Raw genomic sequence first — 17,462 nt, 5'->3', positions numbered from 1 at the left:
AAGTTTGTCAAAGCTTCTTGGTCAAATCTCAAGTTTTGCTAGAGTCTGAAGTATAAGAAGGAATGCATCAGAATTTCAAAGCCTGATGGGGGGGTTGAGGAGGAAGGATGTGGAAGCATTCTAACCCAGTTTCTCATGTTTAATCAAAATAGTCATTCATTCAATTGAATAAATTCAAGCTCATTCACATGATAATATGGCAAGTAGACTCCTCAATAATGTATTGTCCTGTCAGCTTCCAGAAGCTTTTTATTTTGAAGCCATCAAGACATCAAGGACAAACAAACCATAAACGCTTGTGCCTCCCACTTCGACTGCTTCTTCTGAGCCTCCGCCTATTTCCATTTCAGAAGACCTAGTTCACGTTTTGGTCTATCTCTGCAACCTACCAACAACAGCACAGATGTGGCAAGGGATACAGTATTCCAAACAACATACCAAGAAATCCAAAAGGTATCCAAATATCAATTACAAGTCTTAGCATGTTAAACTTTCATCTATCCACATTTCTAGAATAACAGAAGGGATATTGGAGAACTTTTAAAAAAACAAAAAAACCCCAAAACCACCACACCCACACCAGAGTAAAGCATTTCCCCAGAGCTTAGAGAACAGAAAAAGATAGCACTTTAATTTTCCTCTGCTTTAAACACCTTGCAGGTTCATCTGATAAAACACCAGCAATGAGAACAGATGTAGACTAATAAAAGACTTGGGATAGCTATCTTTACAGTTTTGAAGGGACAACTTTGAAGTAGAAATTGAAATATTGTACTACACCAAAAGTGTCAGTGGGATGGGTACACTGCTCTTACATGAAGTATGCAAGAGGCGTAATAAAAGAAAGAGAATGACTGCTTTTATATTGATATTACTGCAGCATTTGTCTGTTTAGAGATTAGTAATACTGAGGTACAAACTCCCGAAGTATCAAAAGGGAAGTCACCCATCACCTTCATTTCATGTTGTCATTTAATGCAAGTACTTTGATTGTTTTTATGCATTAATTTCAAATTCTCAAAAAAGAGAACCAAGTAAAACTTTTAAGATCTCAGCATCAGCATGCTTAAGACTACTTGCACTGACATTTGAATCCAGATTTGCAACACAGAACTACGTTTACAGTGAGGGGTTTTTTTACTGTTGTTTCTAGAGGCTTTATGAAAATTCAGGTTTCAGTATTAAATAAAAGACAGCACTGGGACAACTTGGCAAAAGCTGCAGAAGCCCAGTGTTCAACCGTTTCCATGTTTGATCTTGGAGTTGTAGCACAAACCCCAGCTAGCTTGGATGAGTCAGTTTTTACTGTGGTGATGGGCAGTCTTACCAAAAAGAGGCAAGCACTATCACCCTGGTTACCCACAGCATCAATCCCACAGTGAAAAGGCATTTCAAACAAAGTTCTTTGTAGGACAGAACACAAAGCACTATTTTAAAAACAGGAACTAAAGATGAAAACATTTTTCCCAGTATCAACTTAAGGCTCTGAAGATCTTCTGGGAGTGCCTAGAGCAAAACAGACAAAAAGGACAAGGAACCCTATATTGAGAAATACTGGTGAGGAGAGTACCTGTAAGAGTGACTTCCGTGGAGACTCTATCAATTGCAAGCACATCATCTGCTCCATCATCACAAGCTTCCACATAGAACTTCTCTGGTGTTATATGCCTTTAAGAGAATGGATAGGAAAAAGGAGTTTGTTTAGCAACACTTACTTGGGGTTTGTTTATTCTTCACTACCTGAAGACAGAACAATCAATTTTAAACCTTGTTTCATCTGCAAAAAACAAAATTCTCACTGGATTACTTCCCAACAGCCAGTAATGATAACAGTGCAAAGAAAGCAAGTCAAGCTGATCAGTTACTGCAAAATCCATGGCTTGTTTAACAATCTTAACTCTTGTTTATTACTGGAAGTTAGAGACAGGAAAGTGAGTTTGTGTACATAGGGGTCCACTCTAATTCATGTAAGCTTGAACTATGTCAGTTAGAAGTCTGATAAGCCAAAACCAACCTTCAAAATCAGAATTTTTTTTTAACAAAACACTTTCTAATATATCAGAAAATAAAGTACCACATTGCTGATGCAAGCCTAGGAAACACAAAAATAATATCCAAAGTGGTAAAAACACCTGTTTCACATGAGTATTACAAGTATTGTAAGAATCCACTGGAAACACAGAAGAAATGGAAAAGTTAAACTGGCAGACAAGTTTATTGAAGCAGGTGTCTCAACATTACCATTCCCCAGATTTGTTAGCCAGGTCTACATGACATGCATGGGGTAACCGGTATGCTCCCCATCTGACACATCAGCCAAATCACATGCTGACATCCTGTTCAGACTTCATAGCTCTTTCCCTTGAGAAAAACTGTATGCAGTACAACACTAGCCATAAAATTAAACATAGTTTTCAGAAATATCCCTTAAAAATACACCTGCTGAGATACTTGCAAGTAGCCAAGCATGTTGCACTGTGCAGCAATACAAGAGGTATGCAGAAATGACTTGTAGCTGTAGGTAAGAAACGCTAAACAAACAAACAGAGCCCCAAACACTCTTGAACTAGTTCTTAACTCTCATAATGATTTTTCTTAGTTTAAGGCTTGACAATGCCAGGGGTCAGAGTTCTAAACATCTTGTTCTGGAAACTTACTTCTACAGGATAGATATTTTTAGGCTGCTTCTCCCTAAATAGATCTTGCATTTCCTCACATCTTTTGTATTTTTTCTAATCCTTCAGAAAGCTGAATTAGAATCCTAATTTAGATCAGAAGAGCCCTTTGAAAGAGGTCTTCTAGACATCTTTTAACATGTCTAACACCCCACCTTCCATGCACTAAAAGCAGGGCCAACTTCCAAGTTTATCCTACTTCAAAATTAAACCCTATTTCTTAGGGTGTGTTTTGACTCTCCCCAAGGATGGGCATTCTACAACTTCTCTGGGCAATTAGAGGAAAGCTGGAGGAGACCAAATACTGAACTGAAAAAAACAACAACCAACATAACACAACAAACCATAAAGCAATCAATAGTTAACTGTTCATCAGTTAATTTAACTTCTTTAAAGGAAAATTAGTCTATGGGTCCTAAAATGGGAACCACATCAACAGTATTCCCTTTGTAAATCAGCCTTCATGTGAAAGCATATGAAATGCTTTATCTTTGAAACTAAAAACATCAGAAATACAAACATGCAGTCTGTTGAACACTGATGCCTTAAAGCCCCTACTCTGCTTTCATTGCTCCTGGTTTTGACAAAGTGCACATGTGCACCCCTGGCTCTCTAAGGGGGGTTCATCACAATAATGGTGAAGAGCAAACAAACAAGTTTACACAGATAGAATGGGCAAGACAAGCTTAAGGACATTTATAAGCCCTGTTTATTAAGGAATTTAAAAAGAAATCAGGAGGTACTATTTAAGGTACAGTCAGAGACCTATTGCTAGTTGGCAGGAGACAGAAGTAGGCATTTTTTTCACAAGAGATAACTGCAGCTACTTAACTTCTGTTGGTTTAGTTAACAGCCAGCTTTTTCTGGGAGGTCAGTTGACACACAAGACTCCAGCTAAAAAAAACTGGGGAAAAGACACTGCAAAGTTTAATATTGGACCTGTCATGCCTTTAACATAGACCTTTATGTGCTCTTACTCATCTATCTTAAGCAAAATAAGCTGGAAAGAAATCTTTGAATATAGCAGGTTGTAAAATAGTGTCCAAAGTAGTGAGAATGACAGTTTCAGTTCTTGAATACTCTGTATAAAGAACACACCATAGACCAGACACCTACACTGACAGTACAAAGCACAACTGAGCATTTCCATCCATGATCAGTATTTTTAAAAGCTGCTCTTTTCATTATAAAGTGCAACATGGCCATGACTGTACTGTAGTCTCAGCAATGAGATTCACTTGCATATTAGTTAAAGCCTGTTTTCAAACAGCTGAGAAAAAGCTTACAGGTGTAGAATATTTGTCATTTAAACAAATTTTCTATTTACTACACTCAAGAATAATACTTTCTCCCTGAAGAACATGAATTCTTTTACCCTAATCATCCTCGAGTTAAGAAAAATGAGAGAATTAAGGCTGCCAGTGCAAATTATACCCGGTCTCTCAGTATGTGTCATACACCCCGCTTCACTAGATCAGCCTCCAGCATCTCCCTCTCTCAAATCCTAGACCATATTTTGTCTCCTGTCACTACCATTGCCCTTTTAACAGTTTTTTTAATCACCTTTATCTCCACTTACACAATGCCTGTGCATTTCTAACTTTTCTTAAACTATATTTTACCCTGGACACACACACACAAAACCTTTGCCATCAAAATCCTCCTTCCCGTGGTCCTTTCCAAAACCAGATTTGGTGACAAAAGTGTCACGGAGAACACAAGACAAGTGATCCCTGTTTTCAGTTCAATGGACCCAACTGGCTCTAGGCTTCAGCAGCTTGCAGCACACTGGAACAGTCTTCTTGTTGACCGTTTTGGAGCTTTGGGTGGTTTTGTTTTGGAGGTCTTGGGGGGGGGGGGGGAGGGTAGGAGGAACTCAAGTTGCCAGTCTAAGAAGTTGAGAGAACTTAAATACTTCTCTGTTGGGATCACCATTAAAAACTGCCTAAAATACAACTGCACAACCCAAACTGAAAAGCCTAATGCCCTGCAAAATGTTAAATCCTTGCTTCAGAAGAAGTGGGAGAATTAGTGCTCTTCAAAGTTTTTACCAGAAAGATGATTCACTTAGTCCTTGCTTCATTTGTGTAAATAGCTGAAAGTTTTCTAAAATATAGTTGAGGAAGAGGCCAAGACGCAAATAGGTTTCAGCCCAAATGCTGCTTTACCAACTTACTGATTACCAGAACTAGGCTAGTAGTCTCATTCTTGTTTAGATGAGCTTTTCAATTGTAAGATTGCTATAACTAAGATGACTGCCTCTCACTTCTTTCAGGAAGGAAGCTGATGAACATCACATGCAAGAATGTTTTTCCACAGTCTCTACTCAGAACCAAGTCTGTATGTCTATCACAAGCTTAGAAAGATAATACACATGCTTATTTTACTGATCTGATTAAATGCTGAAAGAAGGATCATTCATAATGACTAGGAATCTGCAGACAGATTAATTCTATTCTTTTAATGAAATAAGGAACAGATGAAAGTTGTAGTGCTACTATTAAAAATAATAATAAAGAAATCAGTATTTTCTAGAAGCCCATCATGTCTGTAGTTACTTTTGAAACTGGTTTTTATATACCAGGCCATATTCTGCTTTTGTATAACCTTCACATTTGACACTGGAGCCTGCCTCCTCCTTGGCTACATCATTACTACCATCTATAACCATCTAAAACATCAAGAACTCTTAACAGCAATATCTTGCTTTCATTACAGTTTAACAGCACATAAAATCTTCACAAAATTTGAGTTCCTCTCATTTACTTTTTTAATATGAAAAAAAATCCCTGACCACCATTATCATGGACTATTTCTCAGTGTTGCTAATGAACAAAGGGAGTGATAAATGGAAACATTTGATGTGGATAGTATAACTCATGATACTCAAGAAAAGGAAAGGTATTGAAGAACTGCAACCACCAAATTAATGTTTCAAATGTTGCTGAAGGTAACTTGGATCTCATTTCGAAAATGTTCTCCAATTGAAACTGTGTGGATTGCTGCCAAGAGATAAAGCAACTCAGTAGATTTTATTCATACAATTCAAGATTGAGAAAGTGTTGATTCCCAAGATAACAGAAACATAAAAAACCACCCCTAAACCAACCAAACCACTGCTTGCTCACCCCAACTGTAAAGTCAGCTTCATGTACAGTTAAGTGAGATAGGTTTTTTTTTTCATTTGTATATTTGTCATGAAGTTTCTCTTCATTAGTTATATTATAAAGCAGTGTGGTATATCATGAAGATGATGCAGAGTTGCATCCCACATTTTAATTAGGTTGATCTTACAGACAAGAATATTCCTGTGTTCAGATACAGCATGGAAGAGCACCCATCATGCTCTAGTGGCAACTAAAGATAGTAGTTCACTCAATATCACTTAAGCCTTCTGGGCCTCAACAGCCAAACCCTTACTTCAGTAATTGATTATTTCACCATAAATACTTAACATTGCTCTAATGCAGGAAACTCTTTGATGTCAGCCTCTAAATACTGTAATAAAGCAAGCCAAAAGCACATCCTGTACTGTGCAGCAATGCATTTGCTGTACTCAAGATACCGAAGTGGTCTGCAGTGAGATATAGGAAAGACATTAGTATATGCACAGAGTCCCAACAGCGTGTTAAGTAACAGTGCTAACACGCTGATGGTTTCAACACTCCAGAGATTCCAGATTTTCTAGGTGAGCAAGTGTGCTAATTATACATCTACAATAAATATTACTCCTCGAGCAGAAACAGCTCAAGGAACTGGAACATGTCCCATGGAACAGTAGTTGTTGCAGGGAGAAGAAAGGGAGTATAATCCCAGGATTAAAAAAACACGAATGGAAATATCATTTAAAAACAACAAAAAAAGGCACATATTAAAGGCATAGCTTCATTAGTGAAACTGAACTGGAAATAATTATTAAGATGACAAATAATTTACTGCATAAGTTAATGCCCTCCTGAGCTTCACCATGACAGCCACTTAGATTAAGCAGAAAAAAAAAAAAGGAGGTATAGCTGTTCTTTCTAGAAGTATTACCCAAACTCTTAAAACTCAGTTTAAAAAACAAGTGGAAAAAAAAAACCCACAAAGACAACACACACTTTTGGGCCTGTCCCCAAATACAGAGAGGTGGAAGGCACTGTGTACTAACAACTGACAAGTACTTTCAAAAAGCATGTAGACATAACTGTGGGCAGGAGGAGTTAAATTTGAAACACAGCTACTGTCAGAGACCCACAGGATACTGAGAAGGCTATCAACAAGCTAAGTCTTCACCCAAGCACAAAGAAAAAAGTGATTTTGAGCAAGCCAAAACAACAGCCAGGATTCTCTCTATTCTGCAGACAGCTTTACCAATTGTTTTTTGTTGATTGGACTGGTAGCTTCACCACCATCCACTAGCTTGCTACCTGCAATCGCCGTTTGAATTTTACAATTTATTCCTGAGGCTATGAGAGGAAGTTAAATAAGCATAGCAGTGATGCAGATGACAACTACGGATAGTGGTTTTCAGGTTAATAGTTCTCCCCTATAACTGCTGGTGTAACTCAATTAGTTCCAACAGTAGCACAGACACTAGACATCAGCATTTTCACTGGTTCACCTGAACCTGACTGACGACACTGGTCAAGGCACAAAGGGGTTGAGTCGCTACTTTTGATAACATGAGAAACACAAAAGGTTTGCATTCAAAGCTAACACTTGCAATTGGAGGTACAGAATGGGACCCTGCAGAGTGCTACAATCAGTAAAGCTCCATACAAGGCCACCAGAAGAAGTGTACGGTTGCCAAATCTGACCTTATCATAGTAAGAATGAGAAGTCACTTTAAAAAACCAAAAAACCACAAACCAAAACACTGTTACCACTAAATCCCCAAGGTGAAGTCTAGCCTGAACTCCTCAGAACATTCTCCTTTGACCTTGCCAACCTACTAGGGTTGACTCATCACCTAAGTTATGGCACTATATCTTAAAATGCTTGGTAGAAAGTCCACAGGCATTACTACAATTTGGTGTAATAACAGGAAAAAAGTCTGTTTTTCAGAATGCAAACCAATTGTTTTCAAGTTTATGAAAAAAAAAATCACATGAAACTACACTTGAGACAGCCTTGTTCTAAAAAGATCAAGGCTTACTTTTAGTTAAGATTAAACTTTAAATGAGAGAATTCTTTACTAGCCTGTATCCAGAAAGTGCTTTTACTTAAAATTCTTGGTAAGAATGACTGTGTACTACAAGCCACACAACTGCTACTCGTATAACTCACCTTTTCTCCTCTGCAGGCAAAAAGATCACAAGTTCAGCTTAAAGAAAGACAAATACTGTTTAGGTGACAAGAGGGAAAAAAAAAGATTTCTGCCAAACAAGCGAGTCTTTCAACCATCACTGATGATCTTACTCTTCAGTAATACACAATTATCTACAGTGTCTGTGTACCCTCACATAGCTACCTAATCAAAATAAGAAACCCAGTGATTTTTAAACACATAACAGCATTATGACAAACTGTTTATACAGATCTCCAAGAGAGATCTAAGCATGTTTGCTCTGAATCCAAAAGATGACTGTCAAATGAAATTTAACAGAGCATTAAGTACAGTTAAATCAGGCTTAAAAATCACTTTCAGATACTGCTGCCTGAAAATGGCATCAGTAACTCAATTAGAGTTTCAGGCTCATATTTAGAGGTCAAAAGCCTGGGAACGCCTTTAGGACACACAAGGACATTTCACTGTTGGCTTCAGACGGCCACGAAGAGTCTCATGCTCAGAGGAGTTTTCTCAGGAGTTTCAACTGGCCAGCGTGAGGGCTTGCAATGGAAACGCCTCTTCAGTTTTAACTTTGTATTGCTTCGGTTATGCAACTTCTTTTGCTATATAAAAGGCAGCAAGCAAACATCTGGCACAGACAAGTTCAAAGGGTTACAGTCTCCCCTAAAACCTTTGCTTTAAAGAAAAAAAAAAACCACAAAAAACTATGGCAAGAGGTTACAAGGATTTATTTGACAAGACCCAGCAGGCACTACGCAGGAGAGGCCCCAAAAGTTCAAAAAAACCCATCGACTGGCATCAAAACCGTACCCACCACCCCCCCACCAGTGCCCCAAGAGACTGACGGATATGGAGCCTTCTGCTGCCCGGAGACACGGCCCCCACGGAGCTTCACGCCGCCCCACGGGTGCTCGGGGCTCTACCGGAGGCACCCCCCACCCCACCTCAAGGGAGCACAAGGCGGCCGAGGGCCCCCGCCTCCCCCCCGCCCAGCCCCTTACAGGCGGCCCCGGGCTGGTCACCGGCGCAGACCCGCACCCATCAGCCCTCCCGTACCCGCGGAAGAGAAACGGGACGGACACGCCAGCCGCCGGTAGCCTTTCTACCCGGAGCCGCGCTATCAGAGGGCCGACGAACGGCGGGCGGGGGGGGGGGGGAGGAGAAGTGTGTCGGGAAAGGGAGGTCGGACCTACCCCTCGCGCGGCCCCATGAGGGGAGCGGCGCGCGGGCCCGTGAGGGGACAGGACAAGCGACCGTTGCTCCAACGGCCGGCCCCTCCCTCCCCTCCCCTCCGGTAGGGCCGGTGACAGAGCCGCCTCCCCGCCTCCCCTCCCGGCAGGTCACTCACAGCTTCAGGCTGGCGTAGGCCGCCGCTGCCGTCGTTCCTGCCGCTGCCGCCATTCGTCGCCCCGCGTCCGGCCGCCGCCGGCTCGGCTCTGCGTCGTTCTCGCCCCCTCCCGTCCGGACCGACTGACTGACTGACGCGGCCCCCGGCCGTGAGGGACGGGAGCCCACACAGGACAAACCTCCTCGGGCACGTTAGCGAGCGCCACAGGGCGGGGCACCACCTATGGCAGAAGGGGGCGGGCCTAGGCTGACTCTCTGGCCCGCCGATTGGCTGAGCCACAGCCCTCTAGCCCCGCCCCCGGCGCGCCGGGGGCCACAGCGGGCACGGCGAACCGGTGACGCGAGGGGCGGAGACGTTCGAAGGAAGCCGGTGGGGATTGGACAGCGCGCGGGTGGAGGGGTAAGCCACGCCTCAGAGGAGAGCCGCTGGGAGGAGTGTCGGCGAGAGGTTGCGCTGGATTGGCTGTTCTCTGGCTAGCAGCCCCGCCCCGGCGGGAGAGCTGTGGTGAAGTGTGTGTGGGCAAGAATAGTCAGCACGAGCAGGGCCAGTGGCGCAATGGATAACGCGTCTGACTACGGATCAGAAGATTCTAGGTTCGACTCCTGGCTGGCTCGGCTGCTCATTTCTTTTTTATTCCCCTCCGCGCCCCCCTCTTTTTTTCCTCCTGGACTCCAGCCCGAGGGTGCTGCCTGTACGCCCTCTGCTCTTGGGCAGCCCCCCTACTCCTGCACAGACCCACCCTGGCCACCCTCATGCCCCCAACGTGGGGGTCTGCCAGGTGCAGGGGCCTCCAAAGCACCCCGGGGTTGGGTGGCATTGCAGGGGCTCGTGCCCTTCTGCATGGCCCTTGGCAGCCCCCCACCACGGGCACCACCTCAGGGACGGCTGCTGGAGGGGAGGCTGGTGCCCACCTGGGCACCCTGTCTGGGCTGTAGTGGGGGTCCCAGGTCTGGGGGTTTGGCACGGAGCAGGCCTGGGGCACCTCCTGGCCAATTTCTCACTGGATCAAGCACTCTGGGTATTATCCCCTGGTTTTGGGCAGCTTCTTGCCTCCCAGAGCCCCAGGAACTCCCCCCAAAAGCTTCTAAGGAAGCCATCCCCACCAACGCTGTACAGGAGATGCCCATGCTGGGATGGGAGCCTGCTCCCACCCGTACCACATCCCTCCCCAGCTCCTCACCCCGGGAACCCTGCTCTCCCCAGAGGGACACCAGAGCAGGACGGCCTCTGATGGGACTGCAGCAAATACCAGACGCCTGCAAAGGACTGGAAACCCCCAGTGAACCCCACCGAGGAGGTTCCCCCCACCTGTTGCTGCTTCAGCGACTGAGGCGGGGGGGGGAGACGAGAAAGGCAGAGGTTGGGAAACCATCATTTCACAGTAACTCCCTCCCCGTGGACTCGGGGCAATGACAATGATCATAATTTTAGGAAAGACTTGATGCTGAGCATTGCTTTACAATACTGTCTTTAATGACTGAAATCACAACAGGCCAGCGGCTTCACCCCCGCTGCCGGCCTTCATTCTTTATAAATATTTAACAGCACAGAAGAAGAGGGCTGTGTTCACAGGTGGCTAAGGTTAGTTACACCAGCACAAATCCTAAAATACTCTCTCCTGGAGTTGAGCTTTGAAGGAAACATAAACAAAACAATTAGTACCATTCAGTATCGTTAGCCAGGCTCTGGATTTGCTTTCCAGATACAGAAAGCCACAGCCTGCGTGTGTATGTGCCCAGGTCCCTGTCCGGCCGTGCACCGCAGACCTGCTGCGTGGGGACGAGGGTCGATGCCAAGAGGGCTGAGAACCACAGCCCGGTCATCCTGCCACCGGGCTATCCTTGTCGTCTGCCTTTGGGGGCTCTATGCCATGTATTTTCATGTGGGGATAGTTTCTTCCCAACTCTCATCTCGTCTTAGCGGGCTACCGATGCATATTGCCACGCAAGCTTCTGGCTGCCCTGGAAGAAAGCGGTGTGAGGATTTTTATTGCTCAGAAAAGCTTAATTTTGCTTCTCCTTAGGAAAGGGGTGGGTGAGCAGCTCCAGGCTCTGTTTGGGCTCATGGCAGGAAGATGCCTGCCCAACTGGCACCGGTAAGTACACGTAGTGCCACTGCAGCCAGCGAACAGCAGGACACAGAAATGGAAAAGAGAAATGAATGCACAAACACTATGCGATGAGAGGAGCAAAACCCCTCCCAGCAACACAGGCAATGGGCCCTGTCAGAGGATGGGGGAAAAGGGATGTGTATCTGGACATAGCCCTTCCCTGCCTGCAGGTACTGACTCCAGAGATGTTTCCCCAGCGATGAAGCCTGGGTCAACTTTTCCTTATATTCACGCACAGAAAGTTGCTCAAATGCACCGACAAATACTTGGCACGGGCACAGAGGTGTGAAAGGCAGGTCTCTCGCAGGCAGCACGTGCCGCACGTCCATGTGCATAGGCATGACAGCACGCATCACCCTAAAAGCGAACACAGAGCACGCAGCCAAGGCTGACATGGGAGAAGCACAGTCCAGACAGGTGTACGCAGGTGCGCTACCCCTCAAAACCCCCTCTAATAAATGTCCAGAAATACAATAAACCAAAGCAAATTCCCTCCATGCTGCCTTCTCCCCTGCTCTCTGTAACCACCTGCCCTCTTTTCCCTACAGCTACTCTATCTTCTGAGTCACATCCTTCTTTCTCCATGCACCTCCACTGCTTCAGTACATCTTTTTGTTTATTGAACAAAAAAGTTGGCAGTCCATTTCAGCCATCGTTTCAAGACAACTTGCACACTGCCACAGATTCACCCTCAGGTATGCCTTGTCTGTAATAACATCACCCTGCCCTTGATCCAACACTGACCTACGCACACACATTGATTTTCATGTACGTGCGCAGCCTTACTGGTTTCAGTGGGACTGCCGGCGCAGTTGAAGTTCAATGCAGATGGAGTCCTTCATGTGATTTTCTCAGCAACAGCAGCGGAGTACAAAGCTGCCGCTGTATCGACCAGCAGCAGGCTGATAGTCAGGTAATTTGGAGGATCAGGTCAAAGCGTTCAAGTAAGGATGGAGAGCATGCGTCAATTTTCCTTGAAGCAAGGACTCAGTTTTGCTGTTGCTGAAATAATAAAGTGGTAAAATTTCCAGGGAAGTTTAAAATAGGGACTAAATTCATTAGGAAGCCTGTGCCTACGATTCTCCCCAGGGCTGTGAACTCACAGGAGACAGAGGTGGAAGTCACAGCAACGCTTACGAACAGACCCAAATACTGAAATTCAGAGATGCCAAAGATTTGCCCAGTGCTAAAAAATCAGCACAAGGAGAAAGCACAGGAAGATATTTACTTTCTTCTCTTGGCAGCCAAAGATAACCCTTTCTTTTGAATGGCCAGCCAGACCCATACCAGCTCTTACAAGTGCAGTTTCCCCCTTTCAAGGCTGCCATAGCACACCTGATGCTGACGAAACTCCACCATTTCCAGACCAAGGTGCTATTTACTCTGTAGTAAAAAGATCTATCAAAAAGTCATTTAAACCCTGGAAGACTGGGAAAACATTTTAAAAGCCCCCAAATGAAACTCGGAAACTGAAGAGCCACAGATCTCATCAAATGCTCCTCACTGGGGTGTTTGAAACTGCTGTTCCCTGTGTTTAACATCAGGGCAGTTTCCTAAATCACTTTGATCATGGGTGTTTCTTACACTTTAAATTACACGAAAATATCTGCTTCTTCTATAGCTGGGGCTTTTCCCCCGCTTTTATGCAAACATCCCTATTTAAATGAGTTTCTGTATTCTAAACAATAGAAATTTAACAGCATGATCTGAATGAAAAAATCTATTAAGCTCAGGTCCTGAAAGCAAATTTCAGGGAATTCACTTAACTATTTGCATGAGAGTTACTCATTACCGGCACAATGGGACTTCCAAGGCTCCCCTACCCTAAAACCAGTCAGAAAAGCATGCGGGGGGAGGAATTAAGACTAACTTTTCATAGCACGTTTCAGCACCTCAATAAATAAAAAGACAACAAGGTTCACGTGAACAGCAAAACCCAATACGTATCAGCCAGGAGATAGGCAGAATTTAACACGTTTTCTGAAATTCTTCCACAGAGGACACAAAGCCTTGCACTTCCAGCTCTAGGGGTGCCTGCCTGCCCGTGTTTCTCTTTGGGGGAGCTGCCTGAAGGCAGGCAGCGAGGGCTTGCAGCTCCACAGATGTCTGCTGGGGGAGCAGGAGGAGCAGAAGCCTCCCCTGTGCAGGGTGCCCCTGCCTCCCCCCCAAGCCCGGACCCACCGTCAGGCAGCTGCAGAGCCAGGGACAAGGCGGGGACAATCAACAGGGACTCACGACACCCAAAGCCTCGGAGAAATAATAATGAGCTTAAATGAATTCAAGCTCCCAAAGACAAAAGCAGTGCAAGTTAGCATGCGTAGGGGAGCAGAGCAATGCAGTAGATGCTTTAGCTTCAAATCCACAAACTCATGCCGTCTGTTTTCAATAGCTTCACATTGTTGTTTCTAGCTCTTTGTAAATACAGGAAAGGAGAGCATTGGTACTTAATAATTTATACGGGACCTCAAACCTGAAAGTAGGGCAGCCTTCACTTCCCCAGAGCTGAGGGATACGGGACAGCTGACAGGAGTAACAAGACACTGTGGGAGCAGAGATCAAACTTTCCGGTGATGCAAAGGAGGCTCCTGCAAGACAGCTTGCTACAAACAGGCTGCTCGAAGCTTTCCACGAAGGGAAATTGTCCTTCTCCCCTTCCCCTTCTTTCCTGTTTACTTTGGGGGAGGCTGCAAGAGTGAAACAGTAGTTTAAACCGCAGCTTAAAAGGAAAATAGCAGTCCCACTAGTGTTTTCAGCTCTTTCCAAAACGAAGGCCAGAAAACATGCATGAGGGGTTGCTCTAAAAATCAAGAGCTACCAAAAGCCTGAGCCACACAGCAGCTGATCTCAGACAGAGCAACAGATGAACAAGGCTGGTGTTTCCAGCCTACTTCCAGAAGCCACTTTGATAGCTCGCTGCCTGCGCTGCCAAAGGAAGCTCAGGGAGAGGAACCACCTGCCCAGGACTCTCTGAATTATTTACCAGGGACATCAGCTGGCGTTATTTCCCACCTCAGTCCCTGCAGACAGTCCTAAGATCACAGTCATACCTTGAAACACCCCTGCCCCAGGCCTAGCTGCACTGCAGGACACAAGCTGATGCGATGCTCCGGGGTGAGAGCACTGCAGGATCTGCCCCAGCTGGTTCGTTGCCCCCGATCCATAGTGCCTGGATATAGCACCAGTTACATTTTGTGTCGGCTCCCATCCCTTCACTATCCAGCATTTGGAGGCTAAATTTAAGGCTCTAGGGACCTCACGTATTTGGGGTCAATTCTACCTCCTCTAAAATCACAGGTAAAACTCTCCAAAGATATATATATGCCTCAGAGCCATGTGTACTGCAGTGGGAAAGTCCCCCCCCAAGCCTGGAGCTTTCGGTCACTCACTGAGGGGCTGCATGTCCCCAGGAGAAACAACGCTGCAGAGCCAAGCTACAGCAAAGCTGGAGCTCCGGATGGTTTCCAGCGCAGGACTGACCTCCCGCCACGTACTGCTGTCCCCATCCCGAAGAGCAGCAGCAACAGGCGCAGGCACTGACGGCTGGATGGGGCAGCAGGCTGGATGGTCTGTCGGCCCCATGAAACTCCATGCCAAAACCACCAAGCTCCTGAGGCTTGGGCAGTTTCAGACGTTCACATTTCAGCCAAGGCAGGCTGATACAGATGTGCAGGAGGGTGCTGACAGGCCACTGGTCTCCATTTGTTTTACAGCAGATGCTTGTGCCTCTGTTTAATACTTAGCGCAGCAACTTGCACCACGCAAAATGGAAGCCCGGGGTATTTACTAGCATGGGCAGAGACAAGCAGCTTGCTGCTACCCGGTGCCTGTGCTCGTCCCGATGGGTACACTAGGCAGCCTGACTACATGGTGTGAAGTTCAAGCAGCTGCCTCGCTACATCCCTGCTACTGGAAAAGAGGTTTGGTTGAACCATAGTGAGTTCTCAACATGGGCTTATTTCGGGAGTCCCAGTGCCACTGCTCAACTACTTTGTTGTAGTTTCCTCACTAAAAAGATTTTCAAGAATGTCATTGCAGCCTCTACCAACCAGAACCAAATTTATGTCTTTAGCGTAGATACATGAGGATTTAACTAGTTTTCCCCACAGTATGTTGGAAAGGGTAGCTAAGATCCCCAGCTGCATCTGAGGCTTTAAATTAAGAGCTTTTTCTTAAACAAAACCTTTGTACCTGTACATGAGGGTCTGCACAGCTTTGGTACCTGCAGAACATGCACTGCAGGCACACCTATCATACATGTAACACATACTGGGGGAGCAGATTTCTTTGACTATAAAGCAGGGAGGGGTCAAAAAGAGAAACAATTTGCCTTTCTGCTTTCTCAGCAGAACAGAAAGTAAGGGTCAAACTCTCTAACCCCTTGCTCAGATAAGCTGTTATTGTTCATGGGAGCAAATCTGTTTATACCAACATACTCAGATCTGAGTACAGGTTGTGGAGCTGGGCTCTAAATCCCTGTGTAACAAAGCCTTTGTAACGATCTCAGGTTTGTTCCCAGAGCTCTAAATAAGCACCATTATGAAATGGCTTTGTGCTGGGTAAACACCACAAGAAGGAGTGGCCAGGCTGGGGGCTGAGCTGTGGGGACAAACTGGAAAACTCAGGCAAGTCTCTGCATAGGGAGAGCTTTTTTCCAAAGCGAGCTCTGCAAGCAAGAACGAGGATTGATTTCCCCCGTGTCCACACTTTCAGCATCCCGGCCTTTCCTTTCCAAATATGATCCACTATTCAGACTCTGACACAGCAGGCTGGGCCCTGTGTATCACGCTGACACGCAAACCCGGGCCCCAAGTCATCGCAGTAGCTCAGCCTAGCTTGTTCCAGTTTTTTGTTCTGTTTGAAATGGGATGTCGGCCTCCAGCTGCCAGCCAGCACGCCTGGTTTGTGCTCGAAGAGTTGGTGCTTTTACAGCAGACTTGATTCCGCAGTTCAGGGAATCCAGTTCAGGGAACTGGAAGGTCTGAGTATGCCATTTTGCACAGACCCCTTTCTTTTCTTTTCCTAAAGAATTAATAAAAAGAGAGAGAGAGTCTAAAAACTGGTATTAATAGGTTGATGTCCTTCAGGGAATCTGATGAAATGTGCTTGTCAGGAAACAGTTAGTAGACTGATGGGATGTCCCCAGCAGGCAGGCAGGCCAGCCTCTGGCTTTTTAATTGTGCATGGCACGATCTGAGTTCATAGGCACGACAGCAAATTGTGCTTTCACTGAAGAATCCTCCAAAATGAGCCAAGAGGAATCTCCAGACAGCAGAAAAAGGCACGTAAACCAATCAGTTTAGATAACACGCCACATACTTGGTCAAGTAGACATGGTCTGATACAGCTGGAACTCACAAGCATACAAACTCTGGGAATCCAGCAAAAATCTCTCATATCCTTTTACAGGAACATTGTCGACTGGTGAAAAACATGCACAGGAAATCAACTGAGGGTGGGGAGAGGGAGATCATATAACAAGTCTTCTGTCCTGGCTTTCTGATGTTGGCCACGCTGGCTAGTAGTGGTGCTGGTACGCAGCTGCTGGGGTTGTGCCGTTCTCTATGTGTTTCAGATGACAGGAGTGACAAAGCAAATGTTCATCTAGTGGGTAGCAGCGATGCCCGTCTTCGTCGTTCAGTTCCATCCCACAGTCCTGCAAAGAGAGGCCGTGCAAATTATTAGAGCATGTGTTCATCTTCCAGTGTCAACTGGGGTCTGGCTTCCAGGAAGGTGGTTTTGTGACAAGGATGGAAGACACCCAGCCAAACAGCTCCTTCCCAGTAAGTCCAACATGTGCCACGAGAAGGAAAGCATCTGACATTGGCATTTTGAGGGGCAGCCTTGTACAAATTTGTCTTAAGCAGTTTTACTGAATAAGCTTTATCTCGTGGTGAGGTGCAACCCTATGTATTTTAAATGTGCTCATGTCTCCTTACACTCTCAGGTAGGACTCACCTCTTCACATTACATTAATTGCAGCTGTACTGATGTGAAACCAGCCTGCTGGGTCAGGGCCTCTTTTCACTGCATTATGAGCACAGTGAGAGAAGCCATCTA

The 17,462-nt window shown here is 45.4% G+C and overlaps 2 protein-coding genes and 1 non-coding gene across 3 annotated transcripts in view; 1 reads left to right on the top strand and 2 right to left on the bottom strand.

The window, feature by feature from the left end:
• The window catches only part of SACM1L (SAC1 like phosphatidylinositide phosphatase), a 31,881-nt gene extending 22,457 nt beyond the window's left edge, over window positions 1-9,424 (bottom strand). The window contains exons 1-2 of the mRNA XM_069811246.1: window positions 9,296-9,424; window positions 1,571-1,668 (exon numbers count right to left, since the gene is read on the bottom strand). Coding sequence (XP_069667347.1) covers window positions 1,571-1,668; window positions 9,296-9,348 — 151 coding nt within the window. The 5' untranslated portion in view covers window positions 9,349-9,424. The remainder of the gene's footprint in view (window positions 1-1,570; window positions 1,669-9,295) is intronic.
• Window positions 9,425-9,836: 412 nt separating this feature from the next.
• Window positions 9,837-9,909, top strand: TRNAR-ACG (transfer RNA arginine (anticodon ACG)). Its single transcript has one exon. It is a non-coding gene; the product is annotated as a tRNA-Arg (tRNA).
• An 837-nt stretch (window positions 9,910-10,746) lies between these two features.
• The window catches only part of LIMD1 (LIM domain containing 1), a 34,274-nt gene continuing 27,558 nt past the window's right edge, over window positions 10,747-17,462 (bottom strand). The window contains exon 8 of the mRNA XM_069811232.1: window positions 10,747-17,058. Coding sequence (XP_069667333.1) covers window positions 16,921-17,058 — 138 coding nt within the window. The 3' untranslated portion in view covers window positions 10,747-16,920. The remainder of the gene's footprint in view (window positions 17,059-17,462) is intronic.

Source organism: Haliaeetus albicilla, chromosome 2 (genome assembly GCF_947461875.1).
Source record: "Haliaeetus albicilla chromosome 2, bHalAlb1.1, whole genome shotgun sequence".
Lineage (NCBI taxonomy): Eukaryota > Metazoa > Chordata > Aves > Accipitriformes > Accipitridae > Haliaeetus > Haliaeetus albicilla.
This window is presented reverse-complemented; position numbering and strand designations above follow the sequence as displayed.